This window comes from Patagioenas fasciata, chromosome 19 (assembly GCF_037038585.1).
Source record: "Patagioenas fasciata isolate bPatFas1 chromosome 19, bPatFas1.hap1, whole genome shotgun sequence".
Taxonomy (NCBI): Eukaryota; Metazoa; Chordata; class Aves; order Columbiformes; family Columbidae; genus Patagioenas; species Patagioenas fasciata.
The window spans coordinates 10,872,395-10,894,335 of NC_092538.1; the positions used below are offsets into that span (position 1 = coordinate 10,872,395).

Sequence of the window (21,941 nt, forward strand, 5' to 3'; positions counted from 1 at the left end):
TTTGAAATGTAGGTGACTTTTTAAATGCACAAGACCATATTAATATATTTAAATTAAAAATATGTGTCTGTTCTCTTTGGAATTCATGTTTGTCAGCAAAGGGACCTCTCAGGCTGGAGCTGGGGTGTTGGTGTCTGTGGGTCAGCCCGTGGCTGTGTGTCTGTTCTCACCACTCACCCCGTGGTAATTTCTCCTGCGCAGCATTTAAGGCTTTGGGGTTTTAAGTGTCATGACAATTATTAAAGCTCCTTGGACCTCCTGCCAAACACCCCGGTGTGTAAAGTTGAAATAAAAACGAGCGAGGGTGTTTCTGGCTGCGGGCTGTGGCGTTAGGAGCTGCCGTGAGTCCGTCCAGCGTTAACACCTCCACGCTGCAGTTTGTTCTCCCCAAACCGCGTCCGTGCGCTGGGGAACGTTCATGTAAGAACAAGGTGTTTACGGACGGCTTGTAGCTTTAGTGCAAGTCATCTGCCATAACCCAGGGCATGATTCAGAGCAGGGTTCATAGTTCCTTCTTTGTTCCTTTGTTAATCACTGACTGGGGGAGGCGCCTGCAGAATTTGCTCATGCATTCTTGGTGGGGAAGGATGACGCACAGATTGTCCTAATAAGGACTTAGTTTGAGAAAGGGGCCGTCTGCTCGGAGGAGATAGGGGCAAGTCATAGGGCGAGCAGTTTCTTTTTTAACGGAGGGATGACACAAGCACAAGTCATTTCCTTATTAATCGGTTCAAACCAGTTCTTACAGGAACTGCTGGTGATAAATGTGGGACTTCTCCGAAGTCATTCATTTCATTCTCAGCGCAGCCCCCGCGGCTGCTGCCAAGGAAATGCTCCGGCTCACGGCTCCGCTCTGCCGGACCAGCAGCCCTGCAGTATTTTCATTTTTAAGCACTTTTTGAGGATCTGGGGAAATGCGTCCCTTGCAGAAGTATCCGTTAAAAAGATGAAATACGCTTTATTTTGTGATTGTTTTCTCCAGTAGCAATCAATGCTCTTCTGAGCTGCCTGTAGCTCAGGCTGAACTTTATTCTGTTTGGGTATAAGTGGTAAGTTTAAAAAAAAAAAATATGTTTTTTGTGTTTTTTTTTTTTTCTCTCCTATTTTGTCTTGTTCTCTGGGATGAACTTTGCACCAGTGCTATTCCAAGTATAGGTCCTTCTCTTCAGAAGCCATTTCAAGAATATTTGGAAGCTCAGAGGATCAAACTTCACCACAGAGCTGACAGTGCCGTGCCGCAGGTAAGAGCTGCTCTGCCTCCCCGCCTCAGCTGCTTCAGCTGCCTTTTCGCTGGGTACCGTACCCATGGAAATCTTGGTTGCTTTTCCAAGCTTTGCAGGGAATAAATAGATTAAAACCTCATTTTAAAAAGCAGCCTGGGAATTTAAAAATAATTCTGTAACTGTATGAAACTGGACTTAAACCTCTTGGAGAATAATGAAAATGATAAAGCAAGACCGAAGTCTTGCCTTTGTATCAGAGCGCCTACTTTGAAAGAGAAATTTAAGCACAAAGCTGCATTTGCATGTGAAACGGTAGCAAACTGTGTGCAGCATCAATACCTGAGAACCAGTTGGGTCTGTGGCTTAGTGGCCAATATGAGAAATAAAATCTCCAAGTCTTTAGTGTTCAAAAGGAAAAGAAATTAATGTGTAGAGCCGGTACTAAGGGGCAGAAGTGCCCTTTCATGCAAAGTATTTTAAAAACATACCCTGAATTTTCAGTGGAGACAGCAACTTGGACATGAAATTCGTTAGGGTACTGAGGCATTTTGAGATAAAATCCGTTAATCTAACTCACACTTCACATTTAATACCGGAGGCTCTTATAAATGTTTCTTTGCCCGTTTCTTACCAAAAAAGAGACTGAATTAGGGAGGGTCAGGCTGGACTAACCAAATATGCAGATTCCTTCTGTGCACACTGGAGTGGGTTTTGTGCAGTGCGCTGCTGCCCTCCTTTGACAAAGAACACAAGTTCAGAGCAGCCCGGAAAGCTGGAAGTGCCGAGGTCGTCGGTGAGTTCTGGTGACACCAGCAGGGTCGGACGCTACCGGGAAGATAACACAGTTAGGATAAAAACATTGTTAACCAGTGACCTTATTGTTTTCTTTGCGATGAACGTGACAGGGAGTGACAGTCAGGGGCTGCTAATTCTGAATTCTGAATTGTTAGCGAAGACGCGACAACACCAGGAGTAATAAATAAATCCCTTTGCCAGGACCCCAGTAATGATCAGGGTTCATCGTCTGCCCCACGGTGCGTTTGGCAAACCCGGCTGCTTTGTCTTTGCCGGGACTAAAATCAGCATTTCAGAGAGAGCTGCAGGAATCCTGTCAGCTCGCACTCGGTTCCTGGTTTTAATTCGATAAATTACGTTATAAGGTTGGGCTTTTCCCTTTCGCCCAGAAAATGGAGAATGCTCCATTGTCCGCTAATCTTGAGTTTCTTCCTTCTTCTGTTTTGTCTCTTCAGGGGGAAAACTGGCTATCCTGGATATTTGAGAAATTGGTGATTGTCATGGTTTGTTATTTTATCTTATCTATAATCAACTCCATGGCCCAGAGCTATGCCAAGCGACAGCAACAGAAGATGTACTCTGAAGAAAAAACCAAATGAGCTCGGAAAAAACCCCTTGGAATGGGTTTTATCAGACACAAGAAATGAAACATCTTTCCATATGTTTAAAAATCAGCATTATTCAAAACGGGGGAAAACTTTTTAACATCAATTTTCAACTAGAGCAAGTTTTTCTTTAATTTTGAAAGTAATTTGGATATTAGAGCAGACGTTTCGTTGACAAACTTATAAATGTTAAGGTAAGGTATTGACGCTTTACATGTCTGAGTTGTGTTATATGGGACGGACAATGTGTTAAATGGAGCTTGACACAAATGTTGTCCACCCAAATTACTTCCAAACCCGATGATTTAATACTCTCCATTTCCTGATTTAACTTCAGACTGACCTGAGGGTTAACGTTTGATTTCGAAGGGTGGCTGTTTTGCTATTTTTCATAACTTTCAAGACCATCCCAATGTATATAAATGACTGCAGGCTGGATAGAACCCGTTGCATGTCCCTCATGGTAAGGCTGGAATTCTCGGTGTCCCATTGCGTTGCACGTGCTCTCGGTTGGACGAGCCGCCCGCCCTCTGGAACCTCCTGGTGTTACCAGAGCCGATCCTTGTCGAAATGCTGAAGTTGACATTTTTTATTCTGTATATTTAGAATGAAGTTCAAACTTTATAAAGTCATCTTTGATCATTCCAGAATTCGTGTCAGTCTTTTTAAGCTGTTTCTTTCCCTCTCCACTTTTGTAAGCTCAGTTTCTTTATTAAGCCTTAATCCCATGAATCGCATGCCCTACTCATCCTTCCTGCACAAATGGTGCTGAAGCCCTTTGTTCTTTATTTTTCCTTTTTCTTTTTTCTTAAGAACTTCTTAGCAGAGGAATTAGAAAGCGTATCACTGGCTCAAAGTGTGGCTCACTGGCTAAAACAGACAAGTTCACTAGTTAGCAATATTTGTTATCACAGACCCTTCTCAGATGTTTGCCAGTGATCACAGCACCGCGGGCAGTGAAGGAGAAGAAGGGGGGGAAGAGGAAAGATTCCAGCTGAAAACAGATTTGGTGTCAAACTCAGCAGAACCTTAAACTTAGGCTTTAAAAGGCAGATCTTTTTAAGACATTGTTATGAATTGGTGTGTGTGCCAGTTGTGATGTACATGAACGTAACCGAAATTACAGTGGGTCTTTTCACTCCCTGGTAGTTTCCATTCCACCGCTCCTCTACGTGTGTTATTACTCTAATTTTTGAACTGTTGCTTTTTATTTTTATCCTAGGGGTAAGTAACAAGAATTAATTTGACTTTCAATTAGTGTTGCCAAAAGGTGGCACATGAGGACAAAGCAGCTTAGGCTTTGCTCAGGTTAGATTTAGGTTTTAAGGTTAGGGTGGATCTCAAGGAAGGTGTGAGACTTTGTATTTTGTTCAATCCCGCCTGAATGTCGCTCTTGTGTTGCCAACCGCCGTGCCATGTCCATGGCCGTACCATCCTGTCGGATAGCTTATCAGACTGATGTTGACTGTTGGATCTCATGGCAACAACAGTCGGTAGGCTGTCTGACATTTTGGTATCTCTCATCTGACCGTTTGCTCATCCATCTCCAACTGTTTTCATTGAACATCAGTAGCATATCAATGTTTAGAAGCGCGGACGGGAGCTCAGAAGTCACGCAGTGCAGCCGTCTGCCTAAGAAACATCTTTTAAAGTCTCATCTCTGTGTGTGAGGTTTGTAACGTTTCTCTTGTACACTTCATCTACAACTTCAAACTGTTACTGAAGGGATGGGGAGGCTTTTTAGCATGAACTTGTCTCAGCAGAGCTGCTGACCAGATTAAAGTTAAATCTGAGTGCCGGGAGGGGGTACAAAATGGTTAAAAGCACAAAGGCCAGTCATTTGCCGTGGTGATTTTTACAAGATGAACAGTATTTCTTCAATCTTGGCCCTAGCAGTTTTTCACTTTTTGGCCAGGTGCGGCTTTTGAAAATAATGTGGTAAAGAACTTGTTCTAATACAAAACACATTAAAAAAGTCATAGCTTGATTTGATATTTCACTTTTAGAGAGTGCAAAATTAAAGCTTTAGTAGACTGAAAGAGATCTGTCAGGAGTTCAGAGCTGCTTGTTTCACTTTGCTTCAGGATACCTGGGATCAGTGTGGCAGCTCCTTTCCCCCCAGCCTTAGGGACACTGGTATTTATTTACTTCTCACAGTGCTGGTGGTGTCTTTAGGCCTTTCATGAGAGTCAATTTATGCCACGTAGAGGCCCCTGTGTGCTGTCAAATTGAAATGAGGAGACTGTAACAATAAGGAAAGAGCTCTTCCTAGAGCTGAAGCCAATAAACTTTACCTTTCTAAGACAAAAGCTTTTTCCCCACTTACTTTAATATATGTTTACATACACAGAGTGAGAAATATTGTTCTGCTGCTCATGTTTGTACCTGTCCATTCCGATAAGCTGTGCTGTTCCTTTCTAAGCTTTCCAACATGATTTAAAGAAGGGATGGGTCATTCTACTTGCTTCAGCTGCTGGGAGATAATGAGACTTGGTAAAAGGTAAAATATAATAGAAATGAAAGTTATGCAAACCTAATGAGATTTGCAAATGGATAGTTTTATGTTTGCTTAAATAAACAAACAAATAACTGTTTCCTGGTGTTTGTTTCAGCTGGATTGTTTCCGTTTGTGTATATTGAGCTCAGTTGTTACACTGTGACATTTGTTGTCCCAAGCATTATACAGCGAGTGTGAATCTAGAAGTTGTATCTGCAACTGCATTTTGTGGCTTCAAAGAAGGACCTGGAGCCTTTAGCATTTTATCTGCAAATGTGTTTTGCTCCCTGAATCCAGCATTTCCTTTTGTTGTACATATTTCCAGTTTCATGCTGGAAGCAGTCAGTCATCTAAAGTGTGTTAGAGAAAAATCCAAAGAGAGCTCTGCAAGAGGAACAATCTGTGCTTGAATCGCTGTATTTTTAGCTGATTATTCAAATAAAGTATCTTGGTTTTTTTTTTTCTTGGAATTACTGAAAATCACACGGAAGAATCAGCCCTTGTAACAACTAATGTTTGACTGCGAGGTGGTACAGATGTTTTTAGTCTCATAGTCTGTGGAATGTGGCTGAATCTGCTCTCACGAGTGCCCTGTAAATAGGAAGCAAAGCAGGAGGTTGGCCAAAGTGCCAACCTAACGATGCAGCACAACCGAGCTGAGGTCGGCAGGATCGCAACCGATCCTCCTCTTAACTCCACTTGCTCGCTGCCAGACCTCTGGGTCGTGCCTGGCCACCGCTGTGCTCCGCAGGCCCTGTGACATGTCATGACACCAGCGCGTCCCTCGCCCCGGCAGCCACCATGTTCCCGAACAGCACAAGGATTGTGCTGCTGTCAGCAAAGCTCGAAAGGTCACGCTGGTCTGCAAGAGAGCAGCACAGGCCATGTCAGATGGAATCTTGCCGTTCCACACATCCCTCAGCTCCACTGGCACCAGCAGGACTCCCCCTGCTCCCTGTCCCTGCAGGTTCTCACCTCCGTCCCAATGTCATGCTGATTCTTGTTCAAGCAGCTCCCTCTGAAATCACCCGGCTGCCTCTTCGTGCTAAAAGGCACTTGTCATTAATACTTGGAGATGGCTTAATGCTGTTCCAGAAAGCCCTTCCCTGCTGTGCTTTTGGGTTTTGTTATTTAATGTGGTAGAACCAGCCTCCCTCTCACTGCAGGCAGCGCTGGCTGCAAGCATGAATGCAGTGGATGTTTCCCTGATTATCAAGCAAAAGTATTAGTGAGCAAAACTGATTGCAGGTGTAAAAGTAAGTGGTGAGTGGGTGTGTTCCTTGGAGGTAAAAGTAATCCAGTTTTCTTTGAAGCACATGGTTAAAAATACTTTGTAATCAGTAGTTAATAGGTTGCATTTAATTACATGTAAGGTAATTGAAAATGCTGAGATTTAAATTTTTTCTTGTAAACTTGTATTTTCTGTTTATTGGAGGGGGAGAAGAAAGAGCAGTAATTACTTTGCCCAGCCTTCCCCAGATGGCAGCACTAGGGGCGTGTGAGGGTGGGAGGCAGCTGAGGGGTCATTTCTGGGGCCCAGGAATTGCCGCAACCTCCTCAAGAAACAGGAGCAAAGCAACAACCGCCTTCCCCAGGATCACCTGCTAACGCACCCAGAACTACACTGACGGCAAATATTTGCATATGCTCTTACAGGCTCGTTTTTAAAAGGATTATGCTAAGAAAGTCTTTGAGCCTGCTGTGACTTTCCTAATTCAAGTGTCTAATTGAGGACATGAAATGCAGCACTTATTTCTTTATCTGTTTCACTTGTTTATTGATGCATCCACTCAGCTTTCATGGAAGGCAGCGGAACAGTTTGGTTTGGTAGTGGTGTGAATGGCAGAGGCTGAAACAACCTGGGTCACTTGTCAAAAGAGTGAAAGGAGCTCAAGCATGGAAGTTGTCATCACATGTCCAAAAGGCATCTGGCTGTGTCACCTTCCAGGTACAAACAACAAGAGCCCAGCAACTGGCGTGTGGCAGGAACTCAGCAAAATGGTATTTTGGTCAAAAAAGCCAACTATTATTCTCTGGTGAATTTGAAGTGAAGAGGCTGTTGAGCTGTGCAGTCATCGAGCCTATCTCCTGCTGGTGATGTTCAGTTGTGGTAAAACATGTGAGCCTGTTGAACGGGCCAAGCTTTGTTTTAGTTTGCCTTTAACGCTGCTGTTCAGTGTGCTGGAGTGTTTTATTGTTATTATTCATGCATGGAATGATCCAAAGACCATTGACTACATTAGCATTAAATCAAAGGTCATAGTTCTTTAAACCTCATTTGAGGAGCTGTTCAGATACAGATAAGTAAGTGTGCTGAATCTTCTGAGTTTCAGGGGAGTTACTCCCAGCTTAATTGTTCTTAAGTTTCCCAAGAAACTCAATTGAGTTTCCCAGGCAGCTGGTAATAAGGAAACTGGCTGTTGCTTCCTGATGAAAGGTGAGAGATGGGCTGTGGCAGCTCAGGGTATTGTTCCCCGTTCTGATCGCTGCCCGTGAGCCGCACCCTCTCCCCAGCCTCACAAACTGCTGTTCTGTCCTTGCAGAAAGCGTGAGTTGGCGTCTTTCCTCTGTGACTGCTGTGCTGGTCCTGCTTGTGGGGTCCTGCGAGGGAAGGGCTGCGTGTTTACTACACATGATTTAAGGCATTTGGGGTTTGGTTGGTTGGTTGTTTTTTAACGCTGATGTGACAGAGCAGGCCACACAGGTCTCACTCTGCCTTCCCCTGGTGTCCTTGTGGCCTTGGCAGTGCCATTCAGCTGCTTTTTCCTATATGGAGTATTGCACTTATCTCAAAGATATCTCAGATCTAAGCAAATTCTATGAAATACTCTGAAGTGTTCATTACCTTGGGTTTACACGAGGTTGTGACCACAGTTATGCCATCAATCTGTACGTAGTCTGCTTTTACCTTATGTGCATACCAGCCGATCTGCACGGCACTTCTGCGGTCTAAAGCCTTTTCGCAGGAAGGTGGCATCGACTGATGTTGAAAAGGTTTGCGTGCTCAGCGTTTCTTTTCTGTCTCTGAAAGAAACTGGACCTGCATGAAGAGAAAACACACGTTTAGATTTACAACACAATGCAGATCCAGCCACGTTCACAAAATCTCTCTGGTCTGTTTAGAAACCACCCTTCTCTCAGTGCCTTCTGTTTGCTGTAGCTGTTTTCCTAAGAGCTGTAATATTTAGTATATTTTCGTAACCACAGCTTTCCTTTCTCTGATTCCTTGGTTCTCGTGTCTCAGCTCAGTGCAGCTGCCCTCCCGTGACACAGCCACGTGTCTCCCTGTGTGTTGCATAAGGAGACTCCAGGTGGGGAGCAGCACGAACCAGAGAAACTTCTAAGGTGCCTGAAGCTGGTATTTAGTTAAGCTCGAAGTAATGGATGCCATCAAAAATTTCAAAGCGGTATTTCTACTTAATCTGTGCTAATACAACTGGTGATTTTAATTGTTGCCTCCCTTAACTTCTGCACAAACCTGGTTTAAACACTTCTGCGTGTGCACAGCCACCATGTGGCAAATCACATTGCAGTGTCCGTGTGTGAGCTCCAGTCGTGCCGGTTGCTCACAAAGAGCTGGTGTTTTTAAGTGAAGTGTGGAACTGTGCTGTGCTGCCTTTTGGCAATAGATCTTGCCTGTAACTGAGAGAGGATCGTTCCAATTAAGTGAATAAAGAGAGTTGTGAGTGTTGTTTGGCAGACTTGATCCTGCGAGTCCTGACCTAACCCTTTCACTGATGTCTCTTCTCGTAGCCCTGTCTGTCCTTGGTGCTGAGCAATTTTTGGACAAGGTGAGGCCTGCTCATTGGACTTTTGTTCAGATTGAACAGGACTCCATGTGGGCTAAAGCAAGTTCAGGTGTCTTGTAGTATCACTGAAGAATAAGCTCCCCTTTCACAGCACCCATTGGGTTTGTACCTGTTTTTTATGTGAGAATAATTCAATGTGGAAATACTGGCTTGGTGGAGAAGCCTAAATCTTTATTAGAGGAAAATAACGTGAAAACCTGAGTTAATGTCTGGTAGGGGGGGAATGGAAGCTTTCTTCTTGGGAGAAGAGTATTCAATTGGATTTATGCTCATCAGTTGCCCAATTTATGTTTTTAATAGTTTTATCAATTGCATTAGGTTTCTTCCCCAAAATTTGGCCTACGAAGGAGAAATCGCTAGTTTAGAGCATCAAATAACCACGTAAATACAACTGCTGACCAGATGACTCAGAACCGGGTCGTAGTAGAGGCTGAAGTTGCCCAAAGTGGGGTGGAGAGGAAATTTCCCAGTATTTTCTTTGCAAGTGGCAGAAGCGCAGGAGAGCCAGCAGCATGGAGGCGGACATGGAAACACGTATTTTTGCACTGGGTATTGTTCTGAGCCATCTGGAGAGCAGTAGCTCTGAACTGTTGCCCAGCTCTCCCCGTACTTACTGAGGATATTACAATGAACAGCTACAGCTGCCCTTGCCAGCCGAGTACAGAGTCAGGATTTTATTACACCTTTGGCGTGTGGGATAAGGCTGCTTTCCATTTGCCTGCCTTGGCAGTGTTCTGCTTACATGCTCCTGTAAATGATCTATTACATATTGGAGGCTGCTGGGCAAAAGTTCAAATTAAATCATGCCATCTGACCACAATTACACCATTCTCAGGCAACTGAAGTGTATTTTTGTGAGGCTTTAAAATAAACATGACGTTGTACATGTAACCAAATATGTACAATAATCATTTTTGCAGAGCGCACCCACTTAAATGCAAATATACTATATAAGATGGTATTTATTTCCCGTCACTTATAACTAGTGAAATAAAAGATCATAGCTCACTGAAACTCAAGTAATGTTTATTCTATCTTTTTTTGTATTAACCAGTGGCTTTAGTGTCTCTGCTTATTGCTTTCACTTTTAAAATAGGAATCTTTGCCTAAAGAGCACCCTCATTTTACTTATTTTTCTATCTTATGGTGTTAACAGTCCAGATTTTAAAAATTTTGCTTTACAGACTAGCAGATAAAGTCTCTGCAACCCGTTTCACACAGGTTAGTACAGAGGCCTGTGCCTTTGTTTTATACCACTGGACTCTTAGACGTCACAGTTTAGAATCTCTCAGGCTCGTATGAGCCATGGGGTTAATGTTTAGACTTCTTCCCTGATCTTTCTCATGGTGCATATTTATACCTGTAAAAATTGCCTTTACATTTCTTAATGAGCAGCAGCCTGCCTAATTCCCTCATCTCAGGCTCTCTTCACCTTTGTGCTCAGCAGTAACACTGGTTTGACCCAGCACCCTGTTTGCAGCTGTTGGCGCTTCTGGGAAAGGGTTAAGCAGGTTCTGCTGATTCACGGGAGGTGACTCACGGCCCCACCCGGCCGGAGGGGAAGTGCCTGTCTAGAGGGAGAGGATTCGTACAATGAGAAATCAGAAGGGACCATTGTGACCCTGGAGTTTGACTGAAAGAGCCGGAAAGGGGCTACAGTTAAAATTCCGGATTATCAGCTCCACGTCCAGAGTTAAGAGCTGTTTGTGGAGCGTGGGCAGAGGTGGGGTAGGAAGCGTGGAGGCTGGGGGAGAAGCCTACGCCGGGATTTGGTGCCTGGTGAGGCTGTGCCTGTGCTGCCCTCCGAGGCGGTGGAGGAAAGGCTGAGGCTCTGTTCCACCTGGAAGCTTTTTGTGCCATATCAGATCCATGAATCACATTGCTGATGACTTTAGTGTGCAGCAAAACTCAGACTTGGTTCAAGTACACTTGGACATCTGGATGTTTGGTCCCTCATTTCATTATATTTATCTATGCTAAGTTTAATGATAAAAGCAGAAGGACATTAACTATTTGTTCAATATCCTTTTGTACCTCAATATTTCCCAGTAGTGTGTCAGGTGGTAACTGGAATATAACTTCTTTCTTATTCATAAAATTCTAGTTTTTGTGGAAACCACAGATTTTTGCCCTTAATCTTGAGCTGTTTCAGTTTGGTTAATCTGGGCAGGTAATCCTCTTACAAACCCCTTATATATTTACACTAAGATTCCGTCCTTTCTGTAGCAGTAGTCAGTCTAATCTTACAAACACCAATATATACTTAAGTCCAAAAAAGTTGTATCTATAACTATGTTAGTGTCCTGTCACTTGCCAAACAGTTATTAAGTTTAAAGCATTTTTAACAGATTAAATTTTGTGTGTGTGTGGCCAACTAAAATTTGCCCTATTCTTTAAATGTATTTGCTGTATTTAGAGTCCTTGAATCAACTTCCAAGTGAGCTGCACCTGTCCATTGCAAAAACAATAGTGAGACTTGACGCATTGTTCCTGGGTTTATGGACATCCTGTGGGTAGTTTGCCCAAAACTGGCCACGTCAAGGCCACTGGTTCTGTTGTCTCCGCCTCAGCGATTGGCTTTGATCTATCTAATTAATTTTAATACTAATGAAATAAAGGCCCTCTTCCAGGCTCAGACTATTTACATAATTAATTTTCTCAATAAAATAGAAAATTACTACTCCACCTTCTAATGTAATTGTAGAGGTTGAAAATGTGGTAATAGCTTTTCACTTCCTGTCCTTTTGACCCTCTCCACATCCTGGGGAAAAAATAGAGGAATCCAGCCATAGATCAAAAACTGAAGGCTCAGTTTGGGAAAGGGTGTGAGAATTTCATAACGGAGGTCAGCAGTGAACAACACTAACAGGAAGAAGCCCAGAGATGCCCAAACCAATTCCTGTCAGTCTCTTCTCCAGAGCAATGAAAGGGATTTTAACAGTTAATCCAACAGTTACACTTGTTTTGAGGAATCTGTGTTGGTAAAATTTGGCTGATGGGTGGGATTTTTCTATCGCTGCTTTGAAAAACCTTTGTTTTCCTGTGGAAGTAGGAGTAGTTTTCCTGAATCCTGTGACCAAGTTCTAACAGAAGTATCCTTGTTGAGCAGTAAGGAACCTGTTGGCCTCGCTCTCCCTTCGAGCTGCAGCGTCTTTCCTCGATGTTTTCATATGTTATAACTAGAGATTAAATGAGGATTTTTTGGTTTTGCTTTGGGATATACATCTTTGCTGTGTACTGCGTTTCCTGATGTGGCCCAAATTCTGCCATCAAACTTAAAACAACAAACGCCAAATATCCTGCTCCATTAATGAAAAGTTACATAAGCCATAAATAACAAATTTAAAGAATGGATAAGTGGATCTATGTTGTTCATAGGTGCAATAAGCTCCTGCTGTATTTGCTTCCTTATCAGAATTATAAATGCAGAGAGATAAAGTTATTTCTGCAATAAAGTTACTCATTGGTGCAGCAGTACAATAACCCTTTGCTCTCTTCCTTGTTTCTGAGAGGACTTATCTCTTCTTAGCTTTTTAAAGCTCATTTACCTGTCCTACAGAGCAATGAGGAAGAATATGCATTGCTGGGACTTGTTTGTTTTCAGACATAGAGTTACCTATTCTCATTTCTGTTACTGGAAGGCGGTCTGATAGCTGTTGAAAACACGAGGGAAAATGATTTCTATGTTGCTAAACATCCTGTGCCTTTTGAAGGAGGGAGGAGGGAGAAGCTCACCATACTGTCTCCTTTCCTGACCCTTTGTTCCTTACAAACTTGTACTGCTTGTGCTGTTTATCTTAACTTCTTGTGAAATCGTTCCTCCAGTTTCTTCTGTGAAAATCCCCAAGTTAAAGACAATGATTGCAACCAACAAAAATACCACCGGAAAGCCCTTTTGATCAGAACAGTCCCCCAGCTTGAGCTGCCAGGAAGTAATTTAGTGGGAAAAAATATTTAAATATCACAAATAATACTCTATAACAAAAGTTATATGTAGTTTGAACTTGCAAACAACTCATATTTTACTGAGCAGTATAGGGCTTGAAGTATGGCTGGAGAGCTGAACTACGATTATTGTGTCTTCTGCTTTTGGGAGGGAGTTGGTACAACAGGAATTAGAGCAGCTGAGTGCAAACAGAAAGCAAACCAGAGAAAGTTGTTGGATTATGTACTGTGGTCTGCAAGAATATTGTCAAAATGTTTTGTCACGTGTCATCTTATATGAGAAGTGATTGGGTGTGTTTACCCTACATGCTTTCTCCTCTTTGCCTTCCCTCCTGTGTTCCCCTCATCCACCCCACAGATGATTCTGATTTCCCTGTATATTTAATGATTTAGCTATTGAATTGAAGCACCAATTCAGCTTAATTTACACAAGCTATTTCTCTGCATGAAGTAGGACCAGACTCAACTGTAATGCCTGCTGACGGTTGCCCTGCTACTAACAGGCAGTTGAAATACTTCATTTTTCTTTTGGGAGGCATGAGAGATGAACATTGCTTGTCTATAAGCTACTGTGAGATGGCTCAGCATCCACTGAGCTTTGCACTGACACAGCCATGTGGGTGATCAGCTGGTACTAAGGGTTTACTGGAGCAATTGGGAACTGTACCTCAGGACTTACTTATTTTCTTCAGATTCAATCCTATGGTTACTTGAATCTTGTTGAGAAGCGTATTTGCAATTCCAGGTGTCGTGTGCCAGAGCTAGTATGAGAACAGGTGCTCCAGGAGGGATTTTAGTGCTTCTGTACCTGGCCTGGACAAAAGTGAAAGAGGTAAATGAAACCAGGAAAGGAAATAAAAGTAATAGAGAGTGTCAGCTGCACTTTAATGAAATCTGGCAAAATTTCATGGTCACTTCTGCATCTACCACTGTATTAGTTCATTAAGACTTAAAATCTAAATCAGAATCTCGCAGTGCAAGATTCCTGTGTGGACATCATAAGCCATATTGCAAACATCTTTAACATATTTAGGATGTTACTATGTGCATGCTCATCTTAAAAGCTCAGAGACTTGGTATGAAACAGCACTAAAACATAAATGGAAACTATGATATTTGTCTGCTTGTCAGGGGAAAAGTCCTTGAGACTGATTTTGTAATGTTTATTTTTGGCATGTCTATTTAATAGTGAGTGGGATTATTTCTATGGGAGAACAGTGTGATATGAGGAGAGGAATGGCAAGAATTCCAGAGGCTTTCCTTCCCATTAAGTGAAAAGCTAACAGAGGCAGCAGAAGGCTCGGGGTTACGACATAATCCTGCAGTCTCCTGCACTTCTTTATTTTATAAGCATCCAGTCTGTGCCCCCACAAGCTACCGCAACCTCCTCCTCCTGCCTGGTGCAGCCGAGTGGCTGCAGCTTCCCAGTGGCACCACCTTGTGGTCGTGGTAAAATTTGGGGGGAAAAAAGCCCTTTTCTTAAATTAACTTTTGAAATTATACAATTGTATTTATCATATTATATTACAAGCTCTTATATCTGAAACCTACCAGCAATTCTCCTCCTAAATATGTTTAAATGAATAACAAATGAATAAAAACCCCTACTTGCTTCTAATTTATAGGAAGAAGAGCAAGAGTTGTAGTTTTGCCTAAACCTTAGGTTGCCCTTAATAACAGCCAAGATGTAGGTAACGCCACTTGAAAACATGGCACAATGAAACGGCCAGAAGAGCATGTAAGTCATTATAATCTTTAATATAACTTGAAGATGACAGGAAAACTAAGAACTCTTCATACTTTTCTGTAAAGATGGCTCAAAACTTCCATTATTTTGTCAAAGTTAAGGTCCTTAAGGAAGAATTTAGGTCGTTCTTTGCTTTAAAGGAATGTATGGCAGACTGTCATCTCTTGAATGATTGATACCCAAATGCAGTTTGGATTAATAATTCTGATACTGTGCATTTTTATCAATATTGAAGCATTGTATTGAAAAATAGCTATTTATTAAATATGAATAATACCTGCTCATATGAGTATGTTCAGTTCTGATTCAGTTCTTACTATTCTAACACATGCACACACTGGTTACAAGACTGGAAAACAGCTACAGTCCAGTAATTTATATACTTCAGGAAGGCGATGGAAAGTTTTCCAGCGCTGGGTTCTTCCAGGAAAGCTCTATTTCAGACCATTTAAAAAATACTCAAAGGAGGGTGTAACTGGAGATAACTTGTTCCAGAGCTGTGAAGCTGTCCAGGAAGTCTTCCTCTTCGATTCCAAATTTAGTGTACTGGTGAATATAGGCTCTGGGTGTTGAAAGCACATTAGGAAAATGCATAAGACATTGGCAATCAGTGAAGAATCTGACACATGAAATCAGATTGTACAGTTATTGTAACACCTTCAAATCAAGGTTGGTTTCCACCCAGTAACCAGACAGGTTAGTTTCTGTTTGAACTCATTTTGTAATTCATACTTATTGATAAGTCATGACTTGCTTCTAATAGCTTTTGTAAGTTTGTATATTGCTCAAGGAATTTGTATATTGCTCAAGGAAAACTGCAGCTAACAAAGTCTAACTGGGAAATGGGAGGAGAAGAAATTGTGATATGAGTAAAGCACTCCCCTGATATGAGTAAAGTACTCCCCTAAATGCGTTTCAACTGACCCAGGAACTTGTTTCTCAGCCCATGCAGCATGTCTACACACAATTTAGAAACTGTATGATCAATGAAAGAGTTTATATATATTATTTTTAGAATGGTCACACTGGAATGCACTAAATTTGGGGACGTTTAGTACTAAGAAAATAATCAAATTGACAGCACTAAAATATGTGGCCTCACTTACCACAGAACATAAGCACAGTTCTGTGTTCCTCACCCTGCCATCACGTTTCGAGCAGAAAAATGTTTCCACTGAAGTGTGGGAACAATCTCCATGCTTTTTCACCACTACTTGACTTTGCTGAAAGAGCGAGCTCTCTTTACAAGGAATTTGCTACTGCTGAAGATACTAGCAGTTGTAAATGAGCTTATCAGCATAATTATTTTCACTTACTTGGAAGCAAACATATTCCAGGCTTTTCCTACAACATTGTCAAGAGGTTTCAGCAGGAACTGGCTATTGCTGACCAAAGAAGCAGACTTTTCATACTTGTTAAATGCTCTTGGTGTTTTCCATGCGCTAAAAGCGTCCTGAGGGTTTAGCCAGGATGTGTATAACGAGGGATCTCGGAAACTTCCTGGAGCAGAAAGAAGACAGCCTTTTTGACAAACAGAAAGCTACAAGCTGCTACATCTTGATCTCAGTAGTCCTATGTGACCTAATCAATGCTTGGCAGATCAGCTCAGGCCTTGAAAATAACCTGCAGTGGGCAGTGTGCTGAAAATATAACTCTTTTAAACAATTCATTATATTATCTAGGAGTGTACTCTTGTATCAGTACTTCATCTGCAAGCTATGCTCATCAATCCAGAAACAGCTAAATATATTTTCAGACAATATAGCCAAGAATCCTATCATCTATATGGACTTCAGCCACTTCCCCCTTCCCTGAAGTGCTTCAGGAAACAGAAGTCTTGGCTATAAACACAACAGCCTTAAGCAATTAGACAACATGGCCTTGGACATAAAAATGTTTCAAGAGGGAATATTGACCTCAGTAGTCAAGTATGTGGCCTTGGGTTTTTTTCGCTTTCATCAGATATGGTTGCAAAGAAAACAGTGAGATGAGAAACAAGAATCACCCAGGTACTGTGTTTTTCCTTCTTACCTAAGTCTACACTGTGCGTGTCTTTTCCTCGCAGGATAACCAGGTTGGCAATGGAAGTGTTGAAATGCAGCAGCTTGTTTGTGGGATGACTGGAGGGGACGGAGAAGCCTGGACGCGGTGGTCGAACTTGCCAATCAATACCTATGAGATTTTGGCAAAAGAGATATAGAAGCAAGTTAATGTTTCATGAAATATGGCTTCAGACTAGCTAAAGAGTCAGACGGTAACTAACGCTGTGCCCCAAGCTGAGATCATATTAGGGTTGGTCATTTCTGTATGTTAGCTGGGCAGCAATTACACAATTCTTAGAGAAAACCAGTGCTAATCCAGCAATATTTGCCTGGTAGTCACGTCTTACCAGAGAAAACAGATACCTGTTTCTATACTTAGCAATCTGCAGCCCGTTCTTTGCATAACTGGAAGCTGTACTGAATTCCCCATGTAAATGATACAGGAGAGCTAAGCGTGGTTTTTATTAGTAGAAGGTGTAAAAAGAGAAAGCGTAGCAGAACTAACTATCCAAGGAATGTTCCAAATGAATCATGTAAATTAAGTGCACGGCCAAAAACCGTTGGTTTGTTTTGCATGTTTTCAAGAGTTATAATTAACTGAGATGTCTAGGAGCGAAAACAGGAGCAAGCTGGGAGCTGCTGTGGCAGCTGAGTGAATGAAGGAACAGCTGCTATGCAGAGGCGAGTTCCTGCTGTCTGATGGCAGCAGCTCATTTCTGGACTCACTAAAGCTTGTCAGTGAGCTCCGCAAAACAAACTTTACTTCATCTGTAAAAATATATGCTTAAAGTGATGGATACGGAATATGAGTGAATGCTTTTTTACCTTCCTCCATTTGAGCATTAGCAATGAGCATCTGCCTTAAATGTTTGAGGAGTCCAGGCCAACTGAACGTGCTATAAGCGAGGGAGTTTTCAGGCATCTGTGGTATGTTACGAAGACCCAACATCTTGAATTCGGGATGTGGAACTAACGTCTCCATTAAGTCTCCTGAAAAAAGAAATTAGCAGCTGCTCACATTCGACAAAAATATTGCATAGGCTGGCTAAAATTGGTGTGTGAGGAACTTTACCAAGATGTAGCAAGTTAAGGTAAGAAACAAAGCAGGATACCTAAAGTTTTAATTTGACAAATATATGGATATAAATTAAACAAAATAATGCAAGCTTACTCTGTGCTACAGAGTTCTATACAAGCGTGTCTACCATCTGGACATGTCTTGCTCTATAGTCTGGCTCAACATCTCTAAGACGCTATACGCTGCTAAAGAGATTCACAGACACATGGGAAAGTTTAATTTTACAAGCAAAACTCTTGGCAATATGGGTAACTTTCTCTAATCCATTAAAGATACAAACGCCAGGCTGTTGCTACCAAGCTGTATGCGAGCTAAACACAAAACTCGCATTTTGTCTCAATTTATACAGACTGCTGACCTAATGCAAAATGTAAAACTCACTTCAAAATTACTGTCCTGCACAAATTGCCTCTGGAATGTAAATAGGTACAAGGGTATCTGTGACCACCTGAAAAAGGAGAAACTGGGTTCTTTTGGTAAAGAATTAAACCAGAAGCTGGGGGATCTATTTTTAACTCTTGCTACAAATTTGGGATTGAATTTATAATTTAGTATTTTGCTTCGCTTTTCCTATCTTTAAACTTGGGATGTACCCATACTTGAGGAAGGAGACTAAGAACTTAAATTCACAAAAGGAAATGATTATGCCAAGATGTCTGAGAATGCACGAGGCAGCTCTATTATTTAGATACCTAATGGGTTTCTGCTATAGCGTGAGCCACCTTCTGCTGTGTAACTGGGCTGGAAAACACTCCCCAGCTGATGCGCAATGACTTGATTTACATCCCTGAAGGAGATCTGTTTAATATTCATCAGCTGAGCACAGATCTTGTGGATCACATCATTTTCATGAACAAGAAGGGCATCTGACGACTGGTACAGATGTGACAGGGTCAAAACAGAGTTGTAGTTTTGAACGATGACCTGGAAACAAACAAAAAATACACACAAATAAGAGCCAAACAATTTAATCTCTTTCTAGTTTGTAACCCCCTGACTGCTGTCATTTCCTCAGTTCTGATTTAGGAAATGCTTAGTTTTCTTTGCCAAAGTGCAGACTGAGGTAAGGAGCTAGCAGAGCGTTTTCATGGAAAGTGAGCAAGACCTGTGAAAATCACATTATCCTCATTTGATACAAACATGCTGGAATAACATCTATCTGGGAACTACTTAAATGCTGAGGTACTGTCATAACGGGAGATTTTTAATTAGCTAATAGAGCTTCTCATGAAACTGCATTATACTTTAGCACTTACATTATCAAGATTTTTTTGTTTGTGAGACATGGACCAAACATTAGACAAAAAATTCATTAGCTACGTTACCTTCTGTCCTTTTGAACTCTTAAAAAGTAAACTGCATCTCTCTTCTGCAGGTATTTTATGTGTAAAAGCAAACAGAGATTATAAACTTCTAGAATATCTCTGGGAAATACAACATTCACCTCACCAGTGCCGTAGGGCCAGATAACATGGTTTAGTATAAATGAGGTTGGAAAAACATCTCTTAAACACTGGGTCACAAATGCTCCCAAGCCAGATCCTGTACCACCAGCCATGCTCATTATTGTGAAAAATCCACTGAGACGATCACATTTCTCTGCTTCTTTTTGTACCAGATTCATTATTGCTTCTTTGTGTCTAGGCCCGTGAACAGAATAACTGTTGAATAAAAGACAAAACAGTGAGATGGCAGGTTATATCAAAATAACAGCCACAAGATGAAGCTTGTTCATAAAGGATACTTTTCTTAACTCACACACTCTGTACCTCGCACAGCTGCAATGGTACCACTCCTAGAGTCCAGACAGCTCATCAACCTCTCCAGTTCCCTCAGCAAACCTTGAAACAGTTGTTCATACCCGTTTGCCCAGTTGTTCCCAGACCCTTGCTTCTGACAGAAGTGCGAGCGATCATCGTATTTCCAGCAGCCAGACCTGGCAGCTCTTGATAAGGTTTGGCTGATCACTTTGGGTTCCATGTCAACAAGCACAGCTCGGGCAACAGGCACTGGACAAGAAGAAAAACAAAGCTAAGAGTAATGTGCCAATATTAGAGCTTGTTTGTGTAAGACTAACAGACTTGCACCAGATTGTATTCTTCCCACACACATAAGCCCAATTATTAACTTAACGGGACAGAACAGGCAGGTACAGAAAGGACTTGGCGGTGCTCTGGATTTCTGGAGAACCAGCTATTGCTCCAAAGACAAATCTGAACTCTAGAGACCACAAATCTTTCAGGAAATAAACCACTTAAAGTGTTTGACAACACCAAATTCAGATACTCTGGGTCCTACTCCATGGTGTGATCTATCTACAGTAGAAAATGCAGATGTTTGGAAGGAAAGATCATGATGGATATATTATCTATTATATATACGCTCGGTTTCCAGCTGTGTTACTGGCAGACTTGTTCTGTGGCCTCAGACGCTGATTTTGCTTCCATGGTTGTTACTAACATCGTGAAGGCAGAGGGTTGTGACAATTTGTCAAGACTGAAGGTAAAACCCATTCTTCAACTGGAGGTAAAAGACATCTAATATTTCTGCCCTCTTATCTGTATTAGGTCTGGAAACCAGACCTTCTGTGGGAAAGAAACGTTTAAATGCTGTACCTTCAGACTCCTCCTCCCTGAAAAAGCATTCCTTGCAAGCATCACGGTAGGATTCATTCTCCTTCTTGGAACACAACCCATGTGTGCCATGGACATCAGCGCAGATGGCGTTAAACACCTCCTGGCCAATCTGATTACCACACTGGCCAAGCTGGACTGTGACTATTGACATCTTTATTCGATTTGCATTTAAGCCTAAAAAAGAAGAGTATGCCTTCAGTAACTGCAAAAAAGAGGAAAGAAAAAGAAGGTCTGACAAGGAGATTTCTGAGCAGTTTCGCAGTTTTTGAGAACTTCTAGTGGGAAGGAAAAGGCTGCACTAAAACCACTGGCTATTTCTGGGGAAAAAGGGGCTGTCAGCACTTTCTCCTGAATGTCAGAAGAAGGCAGATGGCCGGTTACAGGAAATCAGTCAGTTTAAGTTGGGATCCATCTGAAGGGAGCTGAAACCAACCACACAGCAAGGAATGTCTTTGCTTTCTTACTTTTGCTTGGCAAGCCAGGATAGAAACAAATAATTGTAACTCCAACAAGGTTACCGGATTAGGCTGTAAAAACATAATAAGAAACTACCATGTGCTTTTAAAAATGTGAAACCTGTTCAAAAATCGACCCGTTTTCCAGTCCTGTACCGCTATGGGCCTGATGCCAAAATCTTCTGAGGTGCCAAACAGATTCCCCAGAGCATTCCCCTTGCTCCCCACAGAGAGCAAAGTAAGTACCAGTAAGTTTTGACGGGTGTTTTCCCCCATTCAGTATTTTGCAGTAGCTTTGGCTTCGCACTTTTTCTCCTTTCCAGAAATGCAATCAATTTTTTTCAAGTCACTTCATGATTCTGGGCTGCTACTTTTCATTATCATCACAGCTGTGCCGGAGCATTCTTCAGACAACAGCCAGTGTGCATGTCTTGATCCTGCTGTGTTTTGCAGGCAGGTATGTGCAATATTTTTATTCTTGTGCTTGATTTCACCGCTACCGCCACCCAGCACCTAAGGCCTGTGTGTTACAGCAAGGCCGAGTTCCTCCTCACCGCAGGATATAAATAAATCTGTGAATGATTTTTACGAAAAGGCTCGTGTCCAACCCACTCGTGTGGTACAGCCCTGGCCACAGCCGCCCTGCCCGGTGGTTTCCCGCCCACCCCCCCAGGGCTGCCATGTTCGGTGCTGCCCGCCACCCAGTCCTCACATCGCTCGGCCCCCTGCCCCGCTTCCAGAGGCTTTCTGTTCACCGATACCCTCCCGTCCGGGCCTCCCCGCCGGTACAGCTGCCCTCTGGGATGTTTAACCGCCGGTCCCAGCCCCGCCGGCCGCCCTCAGCCCCGCCGCCGCCGGCCCCTGCCCCGCGCTGACCTCGACGCCCCTCGCTGAGGCGCTGTGCTGCCGATCGCGCATGCGCGGCCGCCGCATGCCCCTTCCCCGCCGCTTCGGACCCAGACGCGCCTTCGAACAACCCGCTTCGCGCATGCTCAGAAGGTATCCGGGCAGGCCGGGGGCAGGGGTCAGTCGTCTGGGCTTCACAAAGCGCACTGCGCATGCTCCCCCCGAGCGGCTTCACTGCGCCTTCTGCGCACTCTCTGTGCCAG

The 21,941-nt window shown here is 42.7% G+C and overlaps 2 protein-coding genes across 12 annotated transcripts in view; one reads left to right on the forward strand and one right to left on the reverse strand.

Annotated features, from left to right (window-relative positions):
- The window catches only part of VMP1 (vacuole membrane protein 1), a 59,092-nt gene extending 55,819 nt beyond the window's left edge, over positions 1 to 3,273 (forward strand). For all 4 annotated transcript variants that reach the window (XM_065853161.2, XM_065853163.2, XM_071817111.1 and 1 more), the window contains 2 exons: positions 1,139 to 1,241; positions 2,474 to 3,273. In XM_065853161.2, the coding sequence (XP_065709233.1) occupies positions 1,139 to 1,241; positions 2,474 to 2,617 (247 nt within the window). In that variant the 3' untranslated portion in view covers positions 2,618 to 3,273. The remainder of the gene's footprint in view (positions 1 to 1,138; positions 1,242 to 2,473) is intronic.
- Positions 791 to 21,869, reverse strand: TUBD1 (tubulin delta 1). 8 transcript variants are annotated; one of them, XR_011741966.1, is made up of 12 exons: positions 21,709 to 21,868; positions 20,357 to 20,551; positions 19,603 to 19,750; positions 19,186 to 19,402; positions 18,434 to 18,665; positions 17,489 to 17,653; positions 16,653 to 16,793; positions 15,938 to 16,121; positions 14,899 to 15,183; positions 13,554 to 13,687; positions 8,029 to 8,160; positions 791 to 2,048 (listed from the first exon to the last, which is right to left on the reverse strand). XR_011741966.1 is itself a non-coding variant. In XM_065853159.2 (9 exons), exons 2-9 carry the CDS (start codon positions 20,526 to 20,528, stop codon positions 15,081 to 15,083), a joined length of 1,362 nt encoding a protein of 453 aa, XP_065709231.1. In that variant the 5' UTR covers positions 20,529 to 20,551; positions 21,709 to 21,868; the 3' UTR covers positions 14,614 to 15,080. The 8 variants fall into 8 exon arrangements, 1 of the variants encoding a protein (XP_065709231.1); XR_011741963.1 differs by having other exon boundaries at positions 791 to 1,331; positions 1,896 to 8,160; XR_010652568.2 differs by lacking the exon at positions 791 to 2,048 and adding an exon at positions 2,620 to 5,982.
- Positions 21,870 to 21,941: the final 72 nt, after the last annotated feature.